This window comes from Pipistrellus hanaki, assembly GCF_964339955.1.
Source record: "Pipistrellus hanaki genome assembly, chromosome: 18".
NCBI lineage: Eukaryota > Metazoa > Chordata > Mammalia > Chiroptera > Vespertilionidae > Pipistrellus > Pipistrellus hanaki.
The window spans coordinates 13,578,677-13,600,414 of NC_140520.1; the positions used below are offsets into that span (position 1 = coordinate 13,578,677).

Genomic DNA, 21,738 nt, shown 5'->3' on the forward strand with positions numbered 1-21,738 from the left:
CTCTTGAGAGATCTGGTACAGTTCTAGGCCTGTGTCTGACGTAGGGCCACCTGGTAGGAGCTACAAAGTGATCTGTGTTTGGTAGTTGACTCTGCTAGGCATGCAGGAATCTTGAAGAGACTGGGTGCAACTACTGCCAGAGGTCACTTAGCAAAAGGTGCAGTGTAGGGCACCAGCTGCAGATTGTTTGGGGTTTGCAAATCTTTGAGAGTTTTTAAGAAAGTCCATAGTGTGAGCAATGGCTGGGTGCTTGTGAGAAATAGTTGCTGAAAGCCCTAGCCAGTGGATAGAGCATTGGCCTATGGACGAAGGATTCCAGGTTTGATTCTGGTCAAGGGCACAAACCTCGTTTGCAGGCTCCTTCCCTGCCTGGGCCAATCAATGTGTTTCTCTCACATTAATATTTCTCTCGGTCTTTCCCTCTCTCTTCCACTCTCTCTAAAAATCGATGGAAAAATATCCTTGGGTGAGGATTAAAAAAAAAAAAAGTTGCTGAAAAAGGTTCAGGTTGGGGCAAGACTCAGGGAATCACCAGGGTGGGAGGAGTGGTGCTGACCAAGTGGATGAACTCAGATAGAGCACCCGCCTGCACCTGCTGGCTGTGTGGGAGAGGTCAACAAAGAAACAATGGTGCCAGCCAGGACTTCTTTCTGGGAGAAAGCTGCCCTCCAGCCCTTAGCCTGAAGCCAGACAATTCAGTTCCTCCCCGCACACCTCGGGAGCTTTCCAAGCCAGCAGGTGCAGGTGGGTGCCATACCTGAGTCACCCAGTCTTCAGATGGTTCTATAATTTAGTTGCAAATTTGATGTAGCCACGGAAAGAAGCAAGCATAGTGTTTACTTCTCCATCTTGACTGAAAGTCCCTGATAGTCCACTCTTTAAGAAAAGCTAAAATTTAAAAAAATATTTTATTGATTTTTTTACAGAGAGGAAGAGAGAGGGATAGAGAGCTAGAAACATCTATGAGAGAGAATCATCGATCAACTGTCTCTTGCACACCTCCTGCTGGAGATGTGCCCGCAACCCAGGTACATGCCCTTGACCTGAATTGAACCTGGGACCTTTCAGTCTGCAGGCCGATGTGAGCCAAACCGGTTTTGGCAATTTGTTTTAAAATAAATTTAAATTTACAGAAAATTTGCAAAGACAGTACAGGGTAAGAATTCTCTTCCTTTACCCAGTTCCCCCTAATTTTAACATCTTGTATAATTTTAGCACATTTGTCAAAACTATGAAATTAATATTGAGATAACTTTTGGACTTATTTCTTTATTCCTGTTACAGGGCCCAATTTATAATACCACACCGTATTTAGCTGTAATGTCTCCTTAATCTCCTGTAATCTGTGACAATTCCTCAATATTTCCTTTTTTTTTTTTTTTTTTTTTTTACAAGTCCCTCCTTGATACTTTTAAGGGGTACTGGTCAGGTATCTATACTAATAAAAGGGTAAGATGTCAAATAGACTGGGGGACCTTCCAGACAAAGCCATGGTGGCAGGGCTGAGGCAGAGGTGGTTAGGGATGACCAGAACAGGAGGGGAGGCAGTTGGGGGTTTTCAGGCTGGAAAGCGGGGGGAGGTAGTTGGGCACAAGCAGGCCAGCAGGCAGAGTGTTAGAGGCAATCAGGCAGGCAGGCAGGTGAACAGTTAGGAGCCAGCGGTCCCAGATTGCGAGAGGGATGTTCCACAGGGATCAGGCCTAAACTGGCAGTCAGACATCCCCTGAGGCGTCCCAGATTGAAGAGGGCACAGGCTGGGCTGAAGGACACCCCTCCTCCCCCACGCCCAGTGTATGAATTTCGTGTACCGGGCCACTAGTTTTACATACATCCTTTAAAAAAAAAATGTTTTCTTATTAGACTGGTGTATGATTTTTGGAAAGAATTTCCAATCATATTATATCAAAGGATACATACTGCCATGATGATTTATTATTGATGAAGTTAACCTTGTATCTGTCTAAGGTGCTGTGTTCTAGGCTTCTTTACTATAAAATTATTATTTTTTTCCTTTCCATACTCTGTTCTTTGGAACTAGGTCACTAAATTCAGTCCATAATCAAAAGGAAGAAAATTAAGTTCTACCTCCTTGAAGGGAATAGTTAAATATATTATAAGAAAGATTTGTCAAATTCCTCCATTTATTTATTTAATCATTTATTGATATTGGTATGAACTCATGGATATTTACATTATTCTTTAGGTTATAATCCAATACTCTTATTTTCTTGCTTAAATTGTTCCAGCTTTAGCTCTTGAGATCTGTTCTAGAATAACAATGTCACAAAGATAATTGACAATTTTGGAATACACGATATAGTAAGTAGCCTTTTGGACATTTTTAAGAGGATACCAAGTAATGTATAATGAATATATCATCAAGTCATGTATGGAAAAAATATCAACTGAAGACCAAGGTCAATTAAAATTAGCATGACGTTTAGTTATGTTTTTTAAGAAAAATGATGTGACACTGCAATAATCACAGATTGAGAAAATGCAATCATTTCCTTGACACTATAAGAATAAATAATAAACCAAACAAAATTGCTACAAAATTTAAAGCTTTAAGAATTTTAATTGTCTGCATTTCCTCATTTCCCTCTCATTTCTTAACCGGCAGAAATCTAACATTTGACACTATGGAAATGGCTGTTAAGATCACAAAAGGTAATCTGCAAAAGCAAACTATCTACTTTTAGTCCTTATCTAACAAATGTCTGTAGCACCTGGCACTCTGAACTACAAGCTCTCCTAGGAAACCAGTGACCCATCCCCCCCTAAATATCATTATTCCTCATGGCTTCAACAATCACATCTAAAACTTGTAGTTTCAGGTTTCTCTTTTGAGCAACAGATCCTTTAACTCACTAAATAGCATAAACCCACATCCTTTTTCTATCTCCAACCTTCTCCTTTTGCATACTTCCTCTTTTTCACCTCACATCACCAACCAACTGCCCAAGAAGGGTATCTTGAAGACATTCTAAAATCTTTCCCCCTTTCCTTACTTTTGTACATTTACTTCTGAATATGTCTCCACTATCACTAAGTTAGAGCCCCTATACTATTTGGGTGGAAAATTTTCCAAACTGGTCCACCTGATCTTTCTCTAATTAATCTATCTACCATGATCAATATAAACTCAGACAAATCATTTTTCTACTTTAAAACTATAAATTCCCATTGACTATAGGGTAAATGCCAAACTACTTGGTATCTTATATAAACAAGAGGCTTTACCTGTCTTTCCAGCCTCATCTCCTGGGTCCCAGATGAGACTATTTTCAGTTATATAAACACAGTATCAGACCCAGAGAAGCTTATTTATAAGATACAGTCTTCATCCTCTTTGCATCCTGAATTTAAAAATTTTCCTAATTCCTTTTAAGTAAGTCTCTCTCTTCTGTGTTCCCCAAAACATGTTGTGAATATCTGAATTTTAGCAGCTACTAATAATTATTTGTGTACATGTCTGCTCTGCTAAACTATAAATTTCTTGAGAGTGGAAATTATATCTTATTCATTTGAATAATCTTTGACCTGGAAAACAACAGACAAAATATCTGCTGAAGGGACAGCTACTATCAAAATAGTTAAGATTTTTTTAAAAATCAAATACAAAAAGCTTTGTCTAAACAAAGTAAATTCTTACTTTCAAAGTGATTTGATTAAAAGTTACCTCATGATTTTAGAACTTCTATTTTCCTTAACTAAAAATATTTTTTCTCAACTGGTTTTAAGTGAGTAGGTAAGCTAATTTTCATGTGTACCTAAAATAAAATTCCTATTAGAAAACAAGCTCCATTTGTATCCACTTATCAACAGTAATTGCGAAGAGGAGAGATTCCAACATACAATCCAATTCACAGAAGAATGTAAACTTGTGATATAATAATACCGGAGTGGGCTACTGTAGGTTTGTATGGAAAATGATATAATAATTAGTAATACAAAAATAAACTCTGTTTCAGTTACTCCCAAGTATAAACCTACTTTCTATCCACCCTTGTATATCTGTTCTTTGTCTCCGATTCCTGGAATTCTCTGAGTATAGGAGTGTGCATTATGCCAAAGAGTTAACTTAAGATGGACCCAGGGAGAAACTCAGAATGGGGCACGTTCTCCTGAAACATACACAACAATTTTACTTACTACATCAGAGGCTTTATGAATGTCCCAAAGTTATTTACAAAACCTCAGAATTGAGATTTTTTATAAAAACAACAACTCCTGACTTAGAGATATCTTCTATATCAATAATTTTCAACTTGTGTGCTCAAGAGGTACACTGATGTGCCACATGGATTTTTAAAACATGCAATACCTGATTACTTAGTCAGGGCACTGACCTCTTTTACCCAAAACAATAGCTGTTCAATGTGAATGAATCAAAATTATGCCTATTTTTTTTTTGTCAGGTTGGCAAAAACATTTATTATGTATGGCAAGAGAGGTTGAAAATTACTGTCCCATTTGAATGGGTAATTCTTCCTCTTAATTTATATATTTTCATTTCTTATAAGATACTTTCTAGACATTACAAATGCATTATTTAATTTGTTTCATGTTATTTTATATCCAATTGAAGCAGCTTTTATAGATACTTAAAGGCACTCTACAAGTGAAGTCTCTCTGAATATTCAGTTAAATTTTATAAGTTGATAATTTGAATGCTTAGATTTTTTATTATGAGACATACAGAATTAATAAAATACTCTCCCTAGAATAAGAAGTGTTTGTAACTATTGGATTAGTGTATACAAAAAAATCCTGAATAGTGACCAACAGATAGCTATGAGCCATTTCTCACTAAAGAAACTAATACGTAAGATAAGTAATTATTCTTGGTTTCCAAAAGATAACTGTTACTTCTTGTTTTCATAGTATCTCTTCTCAAAATTAAAAATTCATGCAAAGAGCAGCCTTATCTTACTTCTCACATCTATTGAAAATGAGGATTTCACCCTGGCGAGTATAGCTAAATTGGTTTAACATCATCCCATGTACTGAAGGTTTACCAGTTCATTTCCTAGTCAGGCCACATGCTCAAGTTGTGGGTTCGATTCCTAGTTGAGGTGCATACAGGTGACTTATGTTTCTCTCTTTCTCTCTAAATCAATAAAGATAAATTTTAAAAAAGAAAAAGAAACTTTTAACTAAAAACCAATAGATCTATTAAAAGTTCATGTACATGGTCCTCGCTGATATTCCTCAATTGGTGGGGCATTGTACTGTGCACCAAAAGGTTGCCAGTTCAATTCCCAATCACAGTGCATGCATGGGTTGCAGGCTCAATTCCTGGTGGAAGGCATGCAGGAGGCAGCCAATCTGCATTTCTCTCTCTCCCCTTTTCTCCCTCTAAAAATCAACAAGTAATCTATTTCACTAACACAAGTTAACAAGCAACAAAATGACCCTCTTACCTGTCAAATTCTGTACTGTCCTTTCGCTGGAAGGCAGTGGCTCCTTTCTGTGAGGCCGATTTAGTGAAGTGTCCTGTGCAGAAAACAGTCCAAGGTTATCAGTTAATTTCTTCCGGCCACTGGAGTTAGGGTTTGAAACTCTGCAGCTGCCTATTGCACTTGTGAAAAGGTTTGTATGTTCATCACTGCTGGCTGGATCAGAGGTGGGAGTGAATCCTCCAAGGGATAAAGTCGGAGAACTTTCCGAACAGTCAATCTGTAAAGGTGTCTGCAATCCCAAGGCCAATGGACTAGATTCTGAAGGCTCTCGGTGGATCCACTGTTCTTCTCTATTTATTAAACCTTTTGAAGGAGAAAGATGAGGGCAGGATATATGACACCGGTGCTTTTCCTTATGTTTATATCGTTCTCCAACAGTATCTTTTCCAAATCGATAGCGTTTCAAAGTCTCCAGGACAGATCTGGAAGAGCCAGTGTCCATGGAAACTTGGGGTTGCTCAGAAGAACGGTGTTCTCTATGTTTATGGCGGTGCCTGTGTTTGTGCTCGACCATCCAACCATAGGCCATCTCAGGAGGGACACTAGGGTAGGTACTCATGGAAAGGAGGGGAGTCCTGCTGGTTGTAAGAAAGGCCTCCTGTCGAAGTAGCTTATGCTTTTTCTTGTGGTATTTGGTGGGATTGAGAAGTAAATGGCCAGTATGCATATAGGAAGGAGGTGGAAGTGGAGTAGTGAAAGAAGGAGATGGAGGAGGTGGATAAAGAGTGGGGGGATACCTTCCATAGTAGCCTAATCCTATGGGAGCAGCTGTAAGGGGTGAGGGAGAGTAAGGCATGCCATAAGAGGGATAGAATCCAGTACTAGAAAGAGGAAAACTAAGGCTGTGCATAAAAGGCATTTCAGCCATTGCCTCTCTCATCTTAGGAGGTCTCCCTCTCTTCTTTTTTAAGTCAGGTTTTCGAATGTAGTGCAAAGGATCTAAGGGGAAAGAAGGGTGTGTATAGAAACTATTAAAGTTGATTCGAAAAATAGTTGGCAGGAGGTCTCGGGGGATAAAATGATGACTTCGATGGGTGATTCGAATTTCACTAAGACGACTTATTAATTCCTCCAGCTCTGCAATAAAGTCTGGATCCTGTCTGTTTCGGAGTTGGGGATATTTCTTTTTCCGTTTTCGTTTCTGCCTTTTCAACTTGTCATAGCTGAGATAATCATGATTCCTGCGCTTACATTTATGTTTATGTTTTTCTTTAAGACTGCTTAGAACTGTAGAGGTTTCAGGGGGGATCAGAGAAACATGCTCAAAGGAATGCCTTCTCTTTTTTTGCCCACAAAATTTCTCTGCCCTGTCTGATGTGCTGTTGTTATCTGTTCCAATTCCACTATCACTGGGAATCGTCTCGTCACTATGAGACTCACTAATGGGGGAAGGAGTGGCTTCTTTCAGAGATGTGAGTTCACTCAGATGTGAAGGAGAATTGGGCAACAAAGTAGGAGGAGATAACCGCCTCCTCCCTTTTGAGGCCTTCTTCATGGCGAGAGTCTGAATCATGCTGCCCTGTCTGGAGTGTAAGTGCAAATATGGCACTGAACTGGGTTCCACAAAGCCCGCATCACTACTTACAGGGCTCTGACCTCCACTAGTCCCAGAAGACTGAGAACAAATAGGTGATGGAAGAATCTCAGAACTACTAGCAGAGGAAGGCAGTAAAGGGGGAAGGATCTGTCCTAATGCTGATCCTGCCTGCTGAGCTGTTTGCTCAAGAACAGCAAGGCTAGCAGGGCTACCAGAAAGAATGCCATTTAAGACAGTTTTTGGTTTTCGACCCCTCCTCTTTCCTATGTAAATGGTTCCTTTCTTGCTGACATTTATCTGTTGGCCCAATTTAGAGCCAAATGTAGCAGCAAGACTTGACACTGTATTATGGAGTTTGGATTGCACTTTCCCTTTATTACTTGGTTCTACAGAGCTTGAAAGAATCTGATTCAACAGTTTCTTTCTCTTTAAAGTCTTCATTTTATTTATTTTGCGGATAATTGTTTTCATCAATTGTCCATTGTTTCTCTTGATTTTTTTACCTGGTTCCATCTCAAGGTCATTCATACTACAGACAGTTGGCCTATGACTGTCATCTAGGTCATCTGGATCTGGAAGTTGATCCTCGCTCTCAAAGAAATCACTACTACTTCTATGGTTGTCACTTTCAGATTCTAGCTTGCTTGGACTTTCGGTGGCAACAAATGGAGCCACTGATAGTACAGGTGGCTTCATCTTGACTGGTGACCTCATTTGCCTCTTAGGTCTGCCTCTCCTTTTTGGGAAAGGAGATACAGACAGACTTTGTTTGAAGGAAGGAATTTCAATTTCTGGTTGCAAAATTGGAGGTTCTTGTTCTTCCTTAGAATGCAAAGAAAAAACTTTAGAGGCAGGGATTTTTAAAGTCCTCTTAGGTGGACCGTCCAGTTGAGGCATCTCTTTAGATTTAGGTCTTCCTCTTTTGGGCTTATAAATATCAGACAAAAGGTCACTAGAGACACACATACTGGAAGATAGCTTGTGAGTAGCAAAAGACTTATGAGATGGCTTTTCACTGTCAGTTAAGAGAGCAAGAGACGAAGTTGTAGATTTGCTCAACTTTGGCAATCGGCGTTTAAGGAAATCATGATCTACAAATGAAGATGGCCCAATGTTTTTCATAAACTTGGCTGGCTCAGAATTACTATTCGATAGTGAGCTACATGAAACATTTTTAAAAAGCTCTGATCTTTCTAATTCTAGCCCTTTTGGAGACCGGCATGTGCTTCTTGCCACCACTTTAGTCCACCGAGCTTTTCTTCCTTTCCTTTTTTTTAATGGTTTGGACTGCAAACTAGTGCTTAGGCTCTCAGCAACTTGGCAGTGTTTGTCAGAGGCAGTTACTGCACCAAGTTTTAGAAAAGGGTTGTTACTAAATAAACTAGTGAAGTTAACAACTGAAGGAGTAATTGTATGAATACTGGATTCAGAAGTTAAACTTGGCTTTTTTCCTAGAGAAGAGCTTATTCTTGGAATATCTAGATGTGTAGTTTTTGAATCACTTAGCTCTTTATCAATCCCTTTACATTCAATATTCATGCTATGACCCACAGACCTGTGACCAATGTTCAAGTGGGCACTTTCAGAAGTAAATTGGTTCTTTCCACCAGATTCAGAAATTTCTTCCATTAGTTCTGTGGTAGGACTTAAAAGTAAAGAATTAGGAGCCAAGTGTAGTGAAGTTTCAGGGGGACTTCTGGTTAAAGGATTAACAGATACAGTAGGTGATGGGGAGGGGAGAGTGCTTTCTCCTACTGCACTGAAAGGGGATTTAGCTGTAGATGCATCGGAAGCGCCTCCCATTTGAAAGTCCGGAGAAGTGCAATATACGGGAGGTTGCTTTTCATGCTTTGAGGTTTCATATGACCCCCTTTCACTGGATGAGAAACTATCTTGCTGAATGCAGGTTCCTTCATTAAACATTTCTTTCTCCAAATTAATGATTTCTTTTCGAACTGAGAACTTTTCCAATATGCTTTCTTTACTCTGTCGAATAACATTCTTCTCAAAAGTTTTGCTGTTGGCACTGTCTTTCAGGGATTCAGCAAGTTCCTGACTTTCATGACTCTTGATGTTTGTACAAGAAGCCTTAAATGACTCCTGAGTGGACAGCAGTGCTTCAGCTTTAAGGTTTAGGGCATCTTTACTGACCAGTCCTACTACAGGACAACTCACTAATTTCTTTCCAATGTCCTTATTAACTAATCCCATTGTTGAATTTGCTACGATCTTCTTTGCACAGTCTTTGGCCACTAGGCTAACAGTAGAACCCAATTTCTTTCCCAGGTCTTTATTAACCAGTCCAACTACAGTGCCAAATCCTAACTTCTTCCCAGATTCCTTATTCACTAAACCTGGAACAATCCCAATTCCTAGCTTCTTTCCTGAGTCCTTGCTCAGCAGTCCTACTGTAGTGATAGTCCCTGGCTTTTTGCCTAAGTCTTTATTAATGAATACCGCTGTAGTGCCAGTTCCTAGTTTTTTCACAGAGTCCTTATTGATCAATCCTACTGTTGCATTAAACACCTGCTTTTTCCCAGGATCTTTAGTTACCAATCCAACTGCTGTGCTGATTGCTGGTTTTTTTATTAAGTCCTTATGTATTATTCCAGCTACAGAACCAACACCTGCTTTCCTGATCAAATCCTTGCTAACCAATCCTGAAATAGTAGTAGCAGTTCCTAACTTCTTCGGTTTTGTCTTGGAAGACTTGGAGGGGGGACAAGTTGCAATAAGGTGTGCCAACTTTTCTGTTACGCTCGTTCCTCCATTAAGTAATGTTTTGTTCTTTAAATCAGGATCCCGGCTACCAACAACAGTAGATGATGTTGCATTTATGTAATCTGTCATTTCTGAGTGTATTGGAGAAAGCTTCTTGGACAAAGAATTGTTTTCTCCCTGTGAATGAAGATGGATACTTTCTTCAGAATGGCATTGAATGGCTGAAATATCACCTGATTTCTTGTACAACTTTGAAAGGTCCTAAAATATGAACAAGAAAAAGGTTTTAGAGAGGATAAACTTTATACCACTTCAATTCAGTATTTAGTCCAACAAACTGATTGATCACATGACAGATATAAGATAGACACTCAATCCTTTTTTAAAAAAATCTAACGAAACTAGAACAAATAATCCTGAAGTTTATAAGGAATCATAACAGACAGTGAGCAGCCAAAAGCACTCTTGAGAAAAAGAACAAAGTTGAAGATATCATGCTCCCTAATTTCACACTAATATTACAAAGCTACAATAATAATAATAATAATAATAATAAAAAGTATGGTACTTGCACAAAAACAGACACATAGATCAATGAAACAGAATAGAGCCCAGAAACAAATGCACACGTTTATGGTCAATTAATCTACATCAAAGGAGGCAAGGATATACAATGGAGAAATGACAGTCTTATCAGATGCATGTACAGATACATGGAAAAAAATGAACAGGTGATACCTTAACCTTATGTTTCATACTTGGAAAGACTAATTTTTCCTTTCTGTATTACATAGAAATTCCTTGGTTATTTTATTTATAACATTATTGAGATACAATTCACATACCATAAAATCACCCTTTTATAGCACAGATTCAATAGTTTTTAATATCTTCACAGAGCTGTGCAACTGTTATTAGTGTAAGTGGAGTTCATTTTGTGAATTAATTTTTAAAAATATTTTCTAGCTCAATAAACTGATGGTATTCAAGAATACTATAAATTTTATTTTATGTTAATTACTTTTTAACTCTTATCTGGGGATATGTTATATTGATTTTTAGAGAGAGAGGCAAGGATAGAGAAGGAGAAACATCAATGTAAGAGAGAAATATCCATCAGTTGCTTCCTGTACTTGCCCAAATCAGGGATTGAACGAGCCACCTAGGTATGTGCCCTGACCGGGAGTCAAACCCACAGCTTTTCTGGTGTATGGTATGATACTCCATTCAACTGAGCCACTTGGCCAGGGCCTGATTTTATTTACTTTATAATATTAAATTCGTGCTCCATAAGGAATTCATTTTTTCAGCAAATAGGTATCAAGTACCTACAATTTAAATGCAAAGAATAACAGCAGTAAAAAAAAAATCCTTTCACCATGGAGGTTTCATTCTAATGCATGAGAGGGGGAGAGGCAATAAATGGTAAGATGTACTATGAAGAAAATCAGAGCATAAAAACAGAAGAGGAAAAGACTAAGGTTGGCCCTAGCCAGTTTGGCTCAGAGGATAGAGCGTTGGCCAGCGAACTGAAAGGTCCCAGGTTCAATTTCAGTCAAGGGCACAAGTGTGTTCCAGGCTCGATCCCCAGTAGGGAGCATGCAGGAGGCAGTCAATCTATGATTCTCTATGATCATTGATGTTTCTCTCTCTCTCCCTTCCTCTCTGAAATCAATAAAATATATATACATTGAGGGGCGGGGAGCCCTGGCTCAGTGGAGAGAGCATCAGCCTGTGGACTGAAGGTCCCAAGTTCGATTCTGGTCAAGAGCATATGCCCGATTGATCCCAAGCATGGGGCATGCAGGAGGCAGCCCATCAATGATTCTCTCTTATTGAAGTTTCCATCTCTCTCTCCCTCTCTTTTCCTCTCTGAAATCAATAAAAAATTAAAAATAAATAAAAATAAAAAAGCATACTCAGTGAGCACAAAAGTCCCACTGAAGCAAGTTCTGTCTCCTACACAGCAGCTCTTCCACTGTAGTTGCAGCTGGTCCTCACAGCCAATTGGCCTGGAAGTCAATTCCTCCGAGTGACACCAACAGCAATAAAGGCTCAACTACAACAAGACCGTGCACACAGCCCACACAGGGGCACACCTAGAGTGCCCAGCTCAGATGACTAGGGAGGCTGAGCCACTGTGCTTTACAGGGCACCTACCATGTTTCTCCGAAAATAAGACATCCTCTGAAAATAAAACCTACTTACAGGTTTCCTTCTGAGTGAAATATAAGGCATCCCCCCCAAAATAAGGCCCTCCTAGGCTAAACATGAGAGATTTGGTCCACTGCTTCTGAAAGAAATGGAGTCACAAGAAATTCACCAGGAAATTCAGGAATTGGATTGTTATGATGATGTTCCAGAAGATGATGACATGATTGTCATTGAATAAATGAGTAAATTCTTGATACTGTAGGATTCAGTTTGTCTGGTTTGTGTTGACAACTACCGTACTACCGTACTGTATACAGGTAAAATAAATGTGTACCATATTCTTCTTCATAGAAAAATAAGACATCCCCTGAAAATAAGACCTAACGCATCTTTGGGAGCAAAAATTAATATAAGACACTGTCTTATTTTCAGGGAAACAGGGTACTATACAAGGCCACTCTGCCAACTCTAGGAGACATAGCACTTTTACCTAGTACGCAGAAGCAAACACAGGGAAGTAGTCAAAATACAGAAACAAAGAAACATGTCACAAATGAATGAAATGTAATTAAGCAAACAACTTGATACAGAGTTCAAAACCACAGTCATAAGGCTACTCAAGGATCTTCATGAGACTTTCAAGGATCTTAGAATGTCAAAGACACGAAAAAAGACCAGTAAGAAATTAAGCATACACTAACCAAAATAAAGAATAATTTACAGGGATTCAACTGTAGAGTAGAGGATTCTGAGAATCAAAATCAATGATCTGTAATATGAGAAAGCAAAAAACATCCAGTCAGAAGAGCAAAAAGAAAAAAGAATCCAAAAATATGAAGATAGTGTAAGGAGCCTCTGGGACAACTTCAAGTGTATCAACTTTTGCATTATGGGGATGCCAGAAGAAGAGAGTGAACAAGATATTGAAAACCAACTTGTGGTGAAGGCTTGGGCTGGGGGATGGAGGCAGGCTGGAGGGGTCAATGGGAAAAAAATGAGGGGCATAGGTAATACTCTGAACCACATGTGTCAAACACAAGGCCCGCGGGCCAAATGCAGCCCGCCAGGCCTTGCAATGTGGCCCGCACCGCGCTGTCATCACTGCACTCCGCTGTCAGTTTATGACATTGTCAATTTATGACTGTTCAGTAAACCATTCGGCCCGCGATTTAGGCTGGATTTTAGATTTTGGCCCCTTCTCTGATTGAGTTCGACACCCCTACTGAGTCTGAACAGTAAAAAATTATTTAAAAAAAAAAATGGAAAAATATCCTCAGGTGAGGATTAACAAACAAAAAGAATAAAGAAAAAGAAAAACCTACTTGAAGAAATGACAGAAAACTTCCCCTACCTAATGAAAGAAATACACTTATAAGTCCAGGAAGCCCAGAGAGCCCCAAACAAGAGGAACAATAAGAGGCCCACACTAAAACACATAATTAAAATGCCAAAGGTTAAAGACAAAGAGAGAATCTTAAAAGCAGTGAGAGAAAAGCAATTAGTTACCTACAAGGGAGCACCCATAAGACAGTTACCTGATTTTTCAACAGAAACTTTGAAGGGAGTGGCAAGAAAAAGTCAAAGTGATAAAAAGCAAGGACTTACAACCAAGATTTACTCTACCTAACAAAGCTATCATTTAGAATTGAATATCAGATAAAAAAGCTTCACAGACAAGACAATGCTAAAGGAAACATTCACCACCAAAGCAGTATTACATAAAACATTGAAGGCCATTCTTCAAGAAGAGGAAGAAGCAGAAGAGGGGAAAAATATTAAAAATAAAATAGTAATAAATGCATACCTATCAATAATTCAATCTAAAAACCAAAATAAACAAACAAGGAATCTAATGAACAAAATAACCTGATGAATAAAATAGAACCAGAGACATGGAAACATGGAATGGACTAATCTCAGAGAGAAGGGGAAAGAGATTAACCAAAGAACTTATATGCATAGTAGAGGCCGATGTTTGAAGATTCGTGCAAGAATGGGCCTTCCTTCCCCTGGCTGCCAGCACACTGCCTTTGTTCTGGTCAGAGCCAGCGCCGCCATCCCACACTGCCCAGAGGCCTGGAGTGGCTGGCACAGTGTGGAATGTCTGTGTCGCCCGGCTGCTAGGCACCTGCGTATGCAAATTAACACACCATCTTTGTTGGTTAATTTGCATATTTACTTCTGATTGGCTGGTGGGTGTCGCAAACGTACAGTCAATTTGCATCTTACTCTTTTATTAGTATAGATATGCAATACCTATGGACATAGAAAATAGAATGGTGAAGGCTGGGTGGGGTGGGAACTGGATGAATGGGGGTAATGGGAAGGGGGGAAACATCTGTGATATTCTCAACAATAATTTTTTTTAAAATGTAGAACTATGTACCCAGTGAATTTGACTCAGTGATGTTAGACAGGAAACAACTTCTCTTTCATCATTTATCTAACCATGTCTCCCTATTAATGAGGTTTCATAAAAGCTCAAGGTTTTGATATCTCATCATATAGGGCCTTTAATTCTGATGTCTCTGCAAAAGTCTTCATTCATTTCTATGTAGCTATATCTCAGAATTAAAATTAATCATCAATATGCATTGCTAGTGCAACGAGACAATTTTTATTTTAAATATTTTATTGATTTTAGAGAAGAAGGGAGAGGTAGGAAGAGAGAAACATCAATGATGAGAGAGAATAATTGATCGGCTGCCTCCTGCACACCCCGCACTGGGGATCAAGCCTGCAACCCAGGCATGGTGCCCTTGGCCAAAATCTAACCTGGGAACCTTCAGTCCACAGGCAGACACTCTATCCATTGAGCCAAACCAGCTAGAGCACAAGGAGACAATTTTTAATATACTAACTTGTCTTATGAGGAACAAGAGTTAATCCTATCTAAAAAAAAGGAATATGCTAATTGACTGACCCGCCCTCAAATATGGTGGCACCCACAGCCACAAAATGGTTGCACCCAGTCCCCTCAGCCCCGCCAGGGCAGCAGGTGCCCGCATCAGCTTTGCATGCCTGCCTCTGGAGTCCCCGAGTCCCCTCAGCCCCCCAACCGCCCAGAGCCACCAGAGGCTCAGGTAACCAGGGCTGGCCAAGGCTTGCAGTGCCGGCAATGGCGGCAGCAGAGGTGTGATGATGGGGTGTTATCTTCCCCTGAATGCCCAGGCTGAGAGCTCCAGGACTGTGAGAGGGGGTAGCCCAGGCTGAGGGACCCCCCTCCAGTGCATGAAATTTTCACGCATCAGACCTCTAGTACTTGTGTAATTCATTTAACTAAAGCTCTCAACAAATACAGTATTAGTGAACTGGATTCTTACAATCATCCTAAAAGATAGGTAGTATTATAATCACTTAAGATCTTTGAGGCAGTTGATTTGTCTATAGTGACACTGTTGGTAAGCAGGAACCTAAGATTAAAATCTAGGCTTCCTAAACATGTCCAGTATTCTTTCCATTATGCCATTAGAAGCAAGAATCTGGATATACTCCATTTAAAATATTTGCCATGATTTTACAAATACAAATACAAATACAAATACAAATACAAATACAAATACAAATACATAGATGGTAATGCTCTCACTCACATTTCCTGACAAGTGACAAAGCCTATTTCATTTTAGTCTTATAAAACAGACTATTTTGAAATAATTTACAGATTAAAATCAAACTTCTTAGAAAGTGTATACAGCTTAGATAAATATTAATCGAGAAATCCAAATATTGTCACCACATATTGTTGAGAATTCTACTTACTCGTTTTGAAGGACAGTGTTCATTCTTTTCATCTGTCATCTTCCCACTTTTAAGTGCTTTCCTTGGGTGCTTGATAGTTGTTTTTATGGCAGGTCGACATACATAGTTCTCCAAGTTCTTTGGAGGTTTTTTAGTTCTCTTAGCCTGAAGGCCAATTTTCAATTTTAAGTTTCCCTCTGAAAAGTTTGTTTCTTTCACTGAAAACTGTTGCTGTGCATCAGTCAAATCATCATCTTTCCCTGATTCAATGTTTCTTTCTCGATTCCATTTGCGAAGTCCCTCTTCCTCCTTTGCGTTGTTTTCTAGCTCTGCTTCTCTATTGCTGACCAGTGTTCCAGTATTGATGGCAGAGGGACTCTTTCTTGAAAATCCTTCGGAATCAGAACCCAATCCTAACATAGCAGTATTTCTAAGGTCCATCACCAAGTGTATGTTATTGCCAAGGAATCCTATGAACAGTTTACAGAATTGTGTTCCATAAAAAACAGGAATCTCCAAAACTTGCAACCAGCATCTCTTTTTCTGCAGGACAGACCATAACAAAAATTTATCAGAGTAGAAGTAACGTGAGAAATGAATATTGGGGGGAAGAGGGGAACAAGTTAGAAGAACACAGAATCACAGTTGAAACAAATAAAAATGTAGTTCAAAATGAATTTAAATTCATTTAGTTATGATTAGATTTAAAATTTCAGAATAAGTTTATAATTCTACAGATATCATAAACAAGCTGAGTGGCATAGTGCAAATCAATGTTTAAGAACCACTGTTATAATGCAACCAAAAACCTTCTATAAAAACAAACAAGTTAAAAATAATTTCATGTATTTTTCACTCCTCTGTTTCAAGGACTATATTTCTACATTTTAATTGAATAAAATCAATTTCAATAAGGGTAAAAGAATCATTTTTGGCTGGTTCCAGTGCTCCAACCTTTTTTTATAAGGAGTTATCAGGCTTTTTACATTAGACTCAGGCAAAAATTATCTCTGTTGTACAATTCAACTCTGGATTCATTCAAAAATATTTCTGAGCATCTATCATGTACAATATCCTATTATCATGTACAGTAAGTATTCAACAAAACAGATCCAGTCCTAAACTTACAAGCCTTATACTTTAATAAGAAAGACAAAAGTTAAACAACTGATCACACAAATACTTTATAACAATTGTTATAAAAACTTTAAAAACCAGAAATTTATTTTTACAGGTTTCTCTAATAGCAAATGGTAGTCAATTGGCATGCTTTAATTCCCCAAATTCATAAAATATTTTTAAACCAGCATGCCAATTTATTTTACAATAGGTGAGTGGTACACCCTAGTTGAAAATTTGAATAATCTATACAGAGCAAGCCCCTTCTCAAAAGTACAGATCCTTGCCGGAATCGTTTTGGCTCAGTGCATAGAGCATCGGCCTGCGGACTGAAAGGTCCCAGGTTCGATTCCGGTCAAGAGCATGTACCTTGGTTGCAGGCACATCCCCGGTAGGGAGTGTGCAGGAGACAGTTGGTCGATGTTTCTCTCTCATCAATGTTTTTAGCTCTCTATCCCTCTCCCTTTTTCTCTGTAAAAAAACAATAAAATATATATATTTAAAAACAAGTACAGATCCTCAAAAAACTAGATTACCATATTATAATCAGGAGGCTGCCAAGTAAATATAAAACCGAAACAATCCATTTCACTATTCTTAAGGTTTGATAGGCTAGTCTTCATTTCAAGCATATCTCCGAAACAAGATCCAGCACTACTAACTGGAAAAAGAAGAATATCATATCCCTTACAAAGTTCCATTTATGAAGTGGAATACTTCATAGTTTAAACTATGTGCCTTAAGACATTTTTCCCCCAACAAGATAATAAGATTTTTAAGGCCAAAGACCATATGATAGAATTTGTAACTCCTGTAAGGAATTTAGGTAAAGTGTATAGCCCAAATGACTGGCACATAAAAGGTATCAACAATTTATTCTTATTACAGTACTATCAATACTAGTAGGAGCAGCAGCTTTTTAAGTAGTTACTCAACAAATATTGGCCAATGACTAAAACTTTTACTTTGTTCCCACTCTATTCATTCACACGAACAGCTGAAAGAGTAATCTTCCAATCAGTTCATTCTGACAATTCTTTGTTGTTTTTAATGGCACTCAAGGCTTTACATATTTGGTTCTAACTATTCAAACTTGTTTATCCTTACTTCCCAACACACAATCTCTATTTTAGTCAATTCCGTTTGCTTTACTGTCCCTAACAAATCATGTTCATTTCTGTTTCTGTGCCATGTGTTTTCTTTCCCTTTAAATGTAGCAAGTCCTATCTTCTCCATGATGGGTGCACAATCCTGAAATTCGAAAGTCTAAAATTTAAAGTATTTGCATAATTCACTAATAACAAAACCTGCTATGACCTGATCTACATTCATTTTTGTATTAATTACCACAATTTCTGTGATTAGTCATACATTTCATGGTGAAATATTAAGGAGTTTATTAAGGAATGATACTCTAAACACCACAGTAGAAATGAAATAACCTAATCTTATCTAATAGAAGAGTAATATGTAAATTGGCCATACATCCGCTACACCACAAGTCACACCCACCAGCCAATCAGAGCAAGTATGCAAATTAAACCCAACCAAGATGGCTGCGGCCACAGAGAACAGGAGGGAGGCTTGGGTTTCTCTGGCAACGGAGGAAGCCAAGCTTTCTACACACCCTGGTGGGCCCAGGTCTCCCCTCCAGGATACAAAGTTTCAATTAAAGGTAAATAAATTCCAACAGAAATGGCTGCTGCCAAGGAGCAAGCAGGAAGCTTGGCTTCCATCCAGGCTACAAAGTTTCAATTGTAGAAGGTAAATAAATTCCAGATACCAGGGCCTCCACTTGGGTTGCCAGGGAGGGCATGGCTGGCCTGCAAACCACCACAGGCCCCTCGCCCAGGCTGCCCCACACCCCAAGGGAACGCCCACCCTGATCTGGGTCACCCTTTAGGGCAAACCAGCTGACCCCACACGTGCATCAGGCCTCTATCCTGTCTAATAAGAGTAATATGCAGATTGACCATCACTCCAACACACAGCATGGCTAACCCCACGTGGTCAAAGATCCTGGCCCCCTGTGAACACAAGATGGCCACCACAAGATGGCCAGCAGGGGAGGACATGTTAATACCCAATAGGGCATTTGGGAGGGTCCAGGCCTGCAAGGGAAGGCAGTTGGGGGTGATCAACCCTGGCAATGGAGGGCAGTTAGGGGTGACCAGGCCGACAGAGGAGGGAAGTTGGGGGCAATCAGGCTGGCAGGGGAGAAGTAGATATCAGGCTGGCTGGCATGTGAGTGGTTAGGGGGTGATGAGGCTGGCAGGCAGAAGTGGTTAGGGGCAATCAGGAAGGCAGGCAGGCGAGCAGTTGGATCCAGTAGTCCTGGATTGTGAGAGGGATGTCCAGTGGAATCGGGCCTAAATGGGCAGTCAGACATCCCTCAAGGGGTCCCAGATGGGAGAGGGTGCAGGCTGGGCTGAGGTGTCTCCACCGCCCCCCCGTGCATGAATTTCATGCATCAGGCCTCTAGTCTATATTATATTATCTTTTTAAAAGCATTAAAAAAAACCCAAAAAACTTTTGGATAATGAATTACTGACCTATGTTCTCAGATCTATATGGAAGTTCTGCCCTGGGTCTTGACAGGGGACCTCAAGCCTTAATACCTATTATCCATATTGGATCACAATCTGGGTAATTTTTTTAATTCTTGTTCCACATTTATCAGCTGCTTTCCCAAATAGACTATAATTAAAATGTAAGTCCGGCTGGGCCAGCATAGCTCAGTGGTTGAGCACTGACCCATTAATCAGGTGGTTACAGTTTGATTCCCGATCAGGGTACCATGCCCTGGTTGCGGGCTCGATCCCCCAGTATGGGGCCTGCAGGTGGCAATCGATCAATGATTCTCTCTCATTGCTGATGTTTCTATCTCTCTCTCCCTCTCCCTTCCTCTCTGAAGTCAATTTAAAAAATATTTTTTTAAAAAATGTAAGCTTGAGCCCTAACCGGTTTGGCTCAGTGAACAGAGAATCGGCCTACGGACTGAAAGGTCCCAGGTTTGATTCTGGTCAGGGGCATGTACCTTGGTTGCAGTCACATACCCGGTGGGAGGTGTGCAGGGAGGTATGCAGCTGATTGAGGTTTCTAACTTTCTACCCCTCTCCCTTCCTCAGTAAAAAAAACAATAAAAAATATATTTTTAAAATGTAAGCTTGCCAAAATTGGTTTGGCTCAGTGGATAGAGTGTCGGTCTGTGGACTGAAGGGTCCTAGGTTCAATTCCGGTCAAGGGCATGTACATTGGTTGCGGGCACATCCCCGGTAGGGGGTGTGCAGGAGGCAGCTGGTCAATGTTTCTCTCTCTCATCAATGTTTCTAGCTCGCTATTTCTCTCCTTCCTCTCTGTAAAAAATTAGTAAGTTTCCTACCCACGTCAAGCTTACATTTTAAAAATGTAAGGTTGACGTGGGTAGGAAACTCTTCTGGCTTGTTCACTACATCGCTAGCACCTGGAACAATGAATATCATGTTAATACCCAATAGGTAGTAGAAGGAAGAAAGGAAGGAATTTTAAGGCCCCTATAGTTTCTAATATGTTTGGTATGTAGAAAATGTTTCTCCTTTTTGTTTGTTTTTACCATGATTTCATCTTGTTATGAGAAATCTGTTTTTAATTATATCTTTTTTTAAAATATATTTTTATTGATTTTTTACAGAGAGGAAGGGAGAGAGATAGAGAGCCAGAAACGTCGATGAGAGAGAAACATTGACCAGCCGCCTCCTGCACATCCCCTACTGGGGATGTGCCCGCAGCCAACGTGCATGCCCTTGACAGGAATCGAACCCAGGACCCTTCAGTCCGCAGACCAACACTCTACCACTGAGCCAAACCGGTTTTGGCTGTTTTAAATTATATCAACTATATTTCATACAAATGGTTTTCTGTAAACTTACTAAAATATCTTATACTGTAGTAGTAATAGCTTTCAAATCATATCTTAATACCTCTTTTGGTTCTGTGCCATCAAAATGAGTCTAAGAAAAACAATGTTCACTAATCTCACTTTATATTCCTGACCACTAATCTCAAGTGGCTCTTAGAGTTGTAACACATTCCCATAATCTATTCACTCCACCACCACTCTCCTAGAAGTTATTTCTTATCATCTCCTCTCACTGATTTTGCTTCTATTCTGATGATGGCAATAGATACAATCAAAAGAAAATAGCCACAAGCTCCCACTGTATTGTACATACCTGCCTGTACCTGTTTTCCTTCCTATCATTATATATAAACTAGTGATCCAGTGCACAAAATTCGTGTACATTAAAAGGGAATTAGAGGAAATAATTTAATATTGCTATTTGCCCATTCTCTATAATAGAAGTGTCAGAGATGAAAGAAAATTAGTAAAATATATATGAAAGCCTTCCTCCTGTCAGAGTCTGGGGCACACCATGGAATCCAGAGTCAAGTGCCTGCCCACCCACATGCACCTCAAACTCGCGTGAGACCCAGACCCAGCTGCCAACCTTCTACCCCCCCTCCCCGCCCCAAATTGGGCTAAATCCAGACCTGGCCAGTCCCACCCTTGTCAAGCCCTACCGGCCAGGGGCGTAGTCTCAGGTTCCCTGGGCTGGCACCAGGGTGGTGAGCATGGCTTTAGGTTCCCCAGCTCAGACCCAAGTGGGGAGCATGCCTTGAGGTCCTCCATCAAGCCCTACAGGTGGGGACATGGCCTGAGATGCCCTGTCAAGTCCCGCCAGGCAGGGGATGGGGACGCAGCCTGAGTTCCACCAACCCAGCACTGGGGGTGCACCTTGAGGTCCCTGTGAAGCCCCGCTGGGTGGGAGACATGGCCTGAGGTACCCTGTCAAGCCCAGCCAGGCAGGGGTGCGCAGCCTCAGGTCCCCTGGCCCGGTGTTGGGTCAGGGGATGCGGTCTGAGGTCCCCCAACCCAATGCCGGGATGGGGGCATGGCCTGAGGTCTCCTGGCCTGGCGCGCCGGGGTCAGGGGAGCAGCCTAAGGTCCCTGGTCAAACCCCA

General features: G+C 40.1%; 1 protein-coding gene across 4 annotated transcripts in view; it reads right to left on the minus strand.

The window, feature by feature from the left end:
• The window catches only part of ASH1L (ASH1 like histone lysine methyltransferase), a 93,510-nt gene that overhangs the window by 62,111 nt on the left and 9,661 nt on the right, over window positions 1-21,738 (minus strand). For 2 of the 4 annotated variants that reach the window (XM_084866669.1, XM_084866667.1), the window contains exons 3-4: window positions 15,640-16,161; window positions 5,427-9,984 (exon numbers count right to left, since the gene is read on the minus strand). In XM_084866669.1, coding sequence (XP_084722795.1) covers window positions 5,427-9,984; window positions 15,640-16,059 — 4,978 coding nt within the window. In that variant the 5' untranslated portion in view covers window positions 16,060-16,161. Of the gene's footprint in view, window positions 1-5,426; window positions 9,985-15,639; window positions 16,162-21,738 lie in introns of those variants that run through there. The other 2 variants (XM_084866668.1, XM_084866670.1) reach the window with 2 other exon arrangements.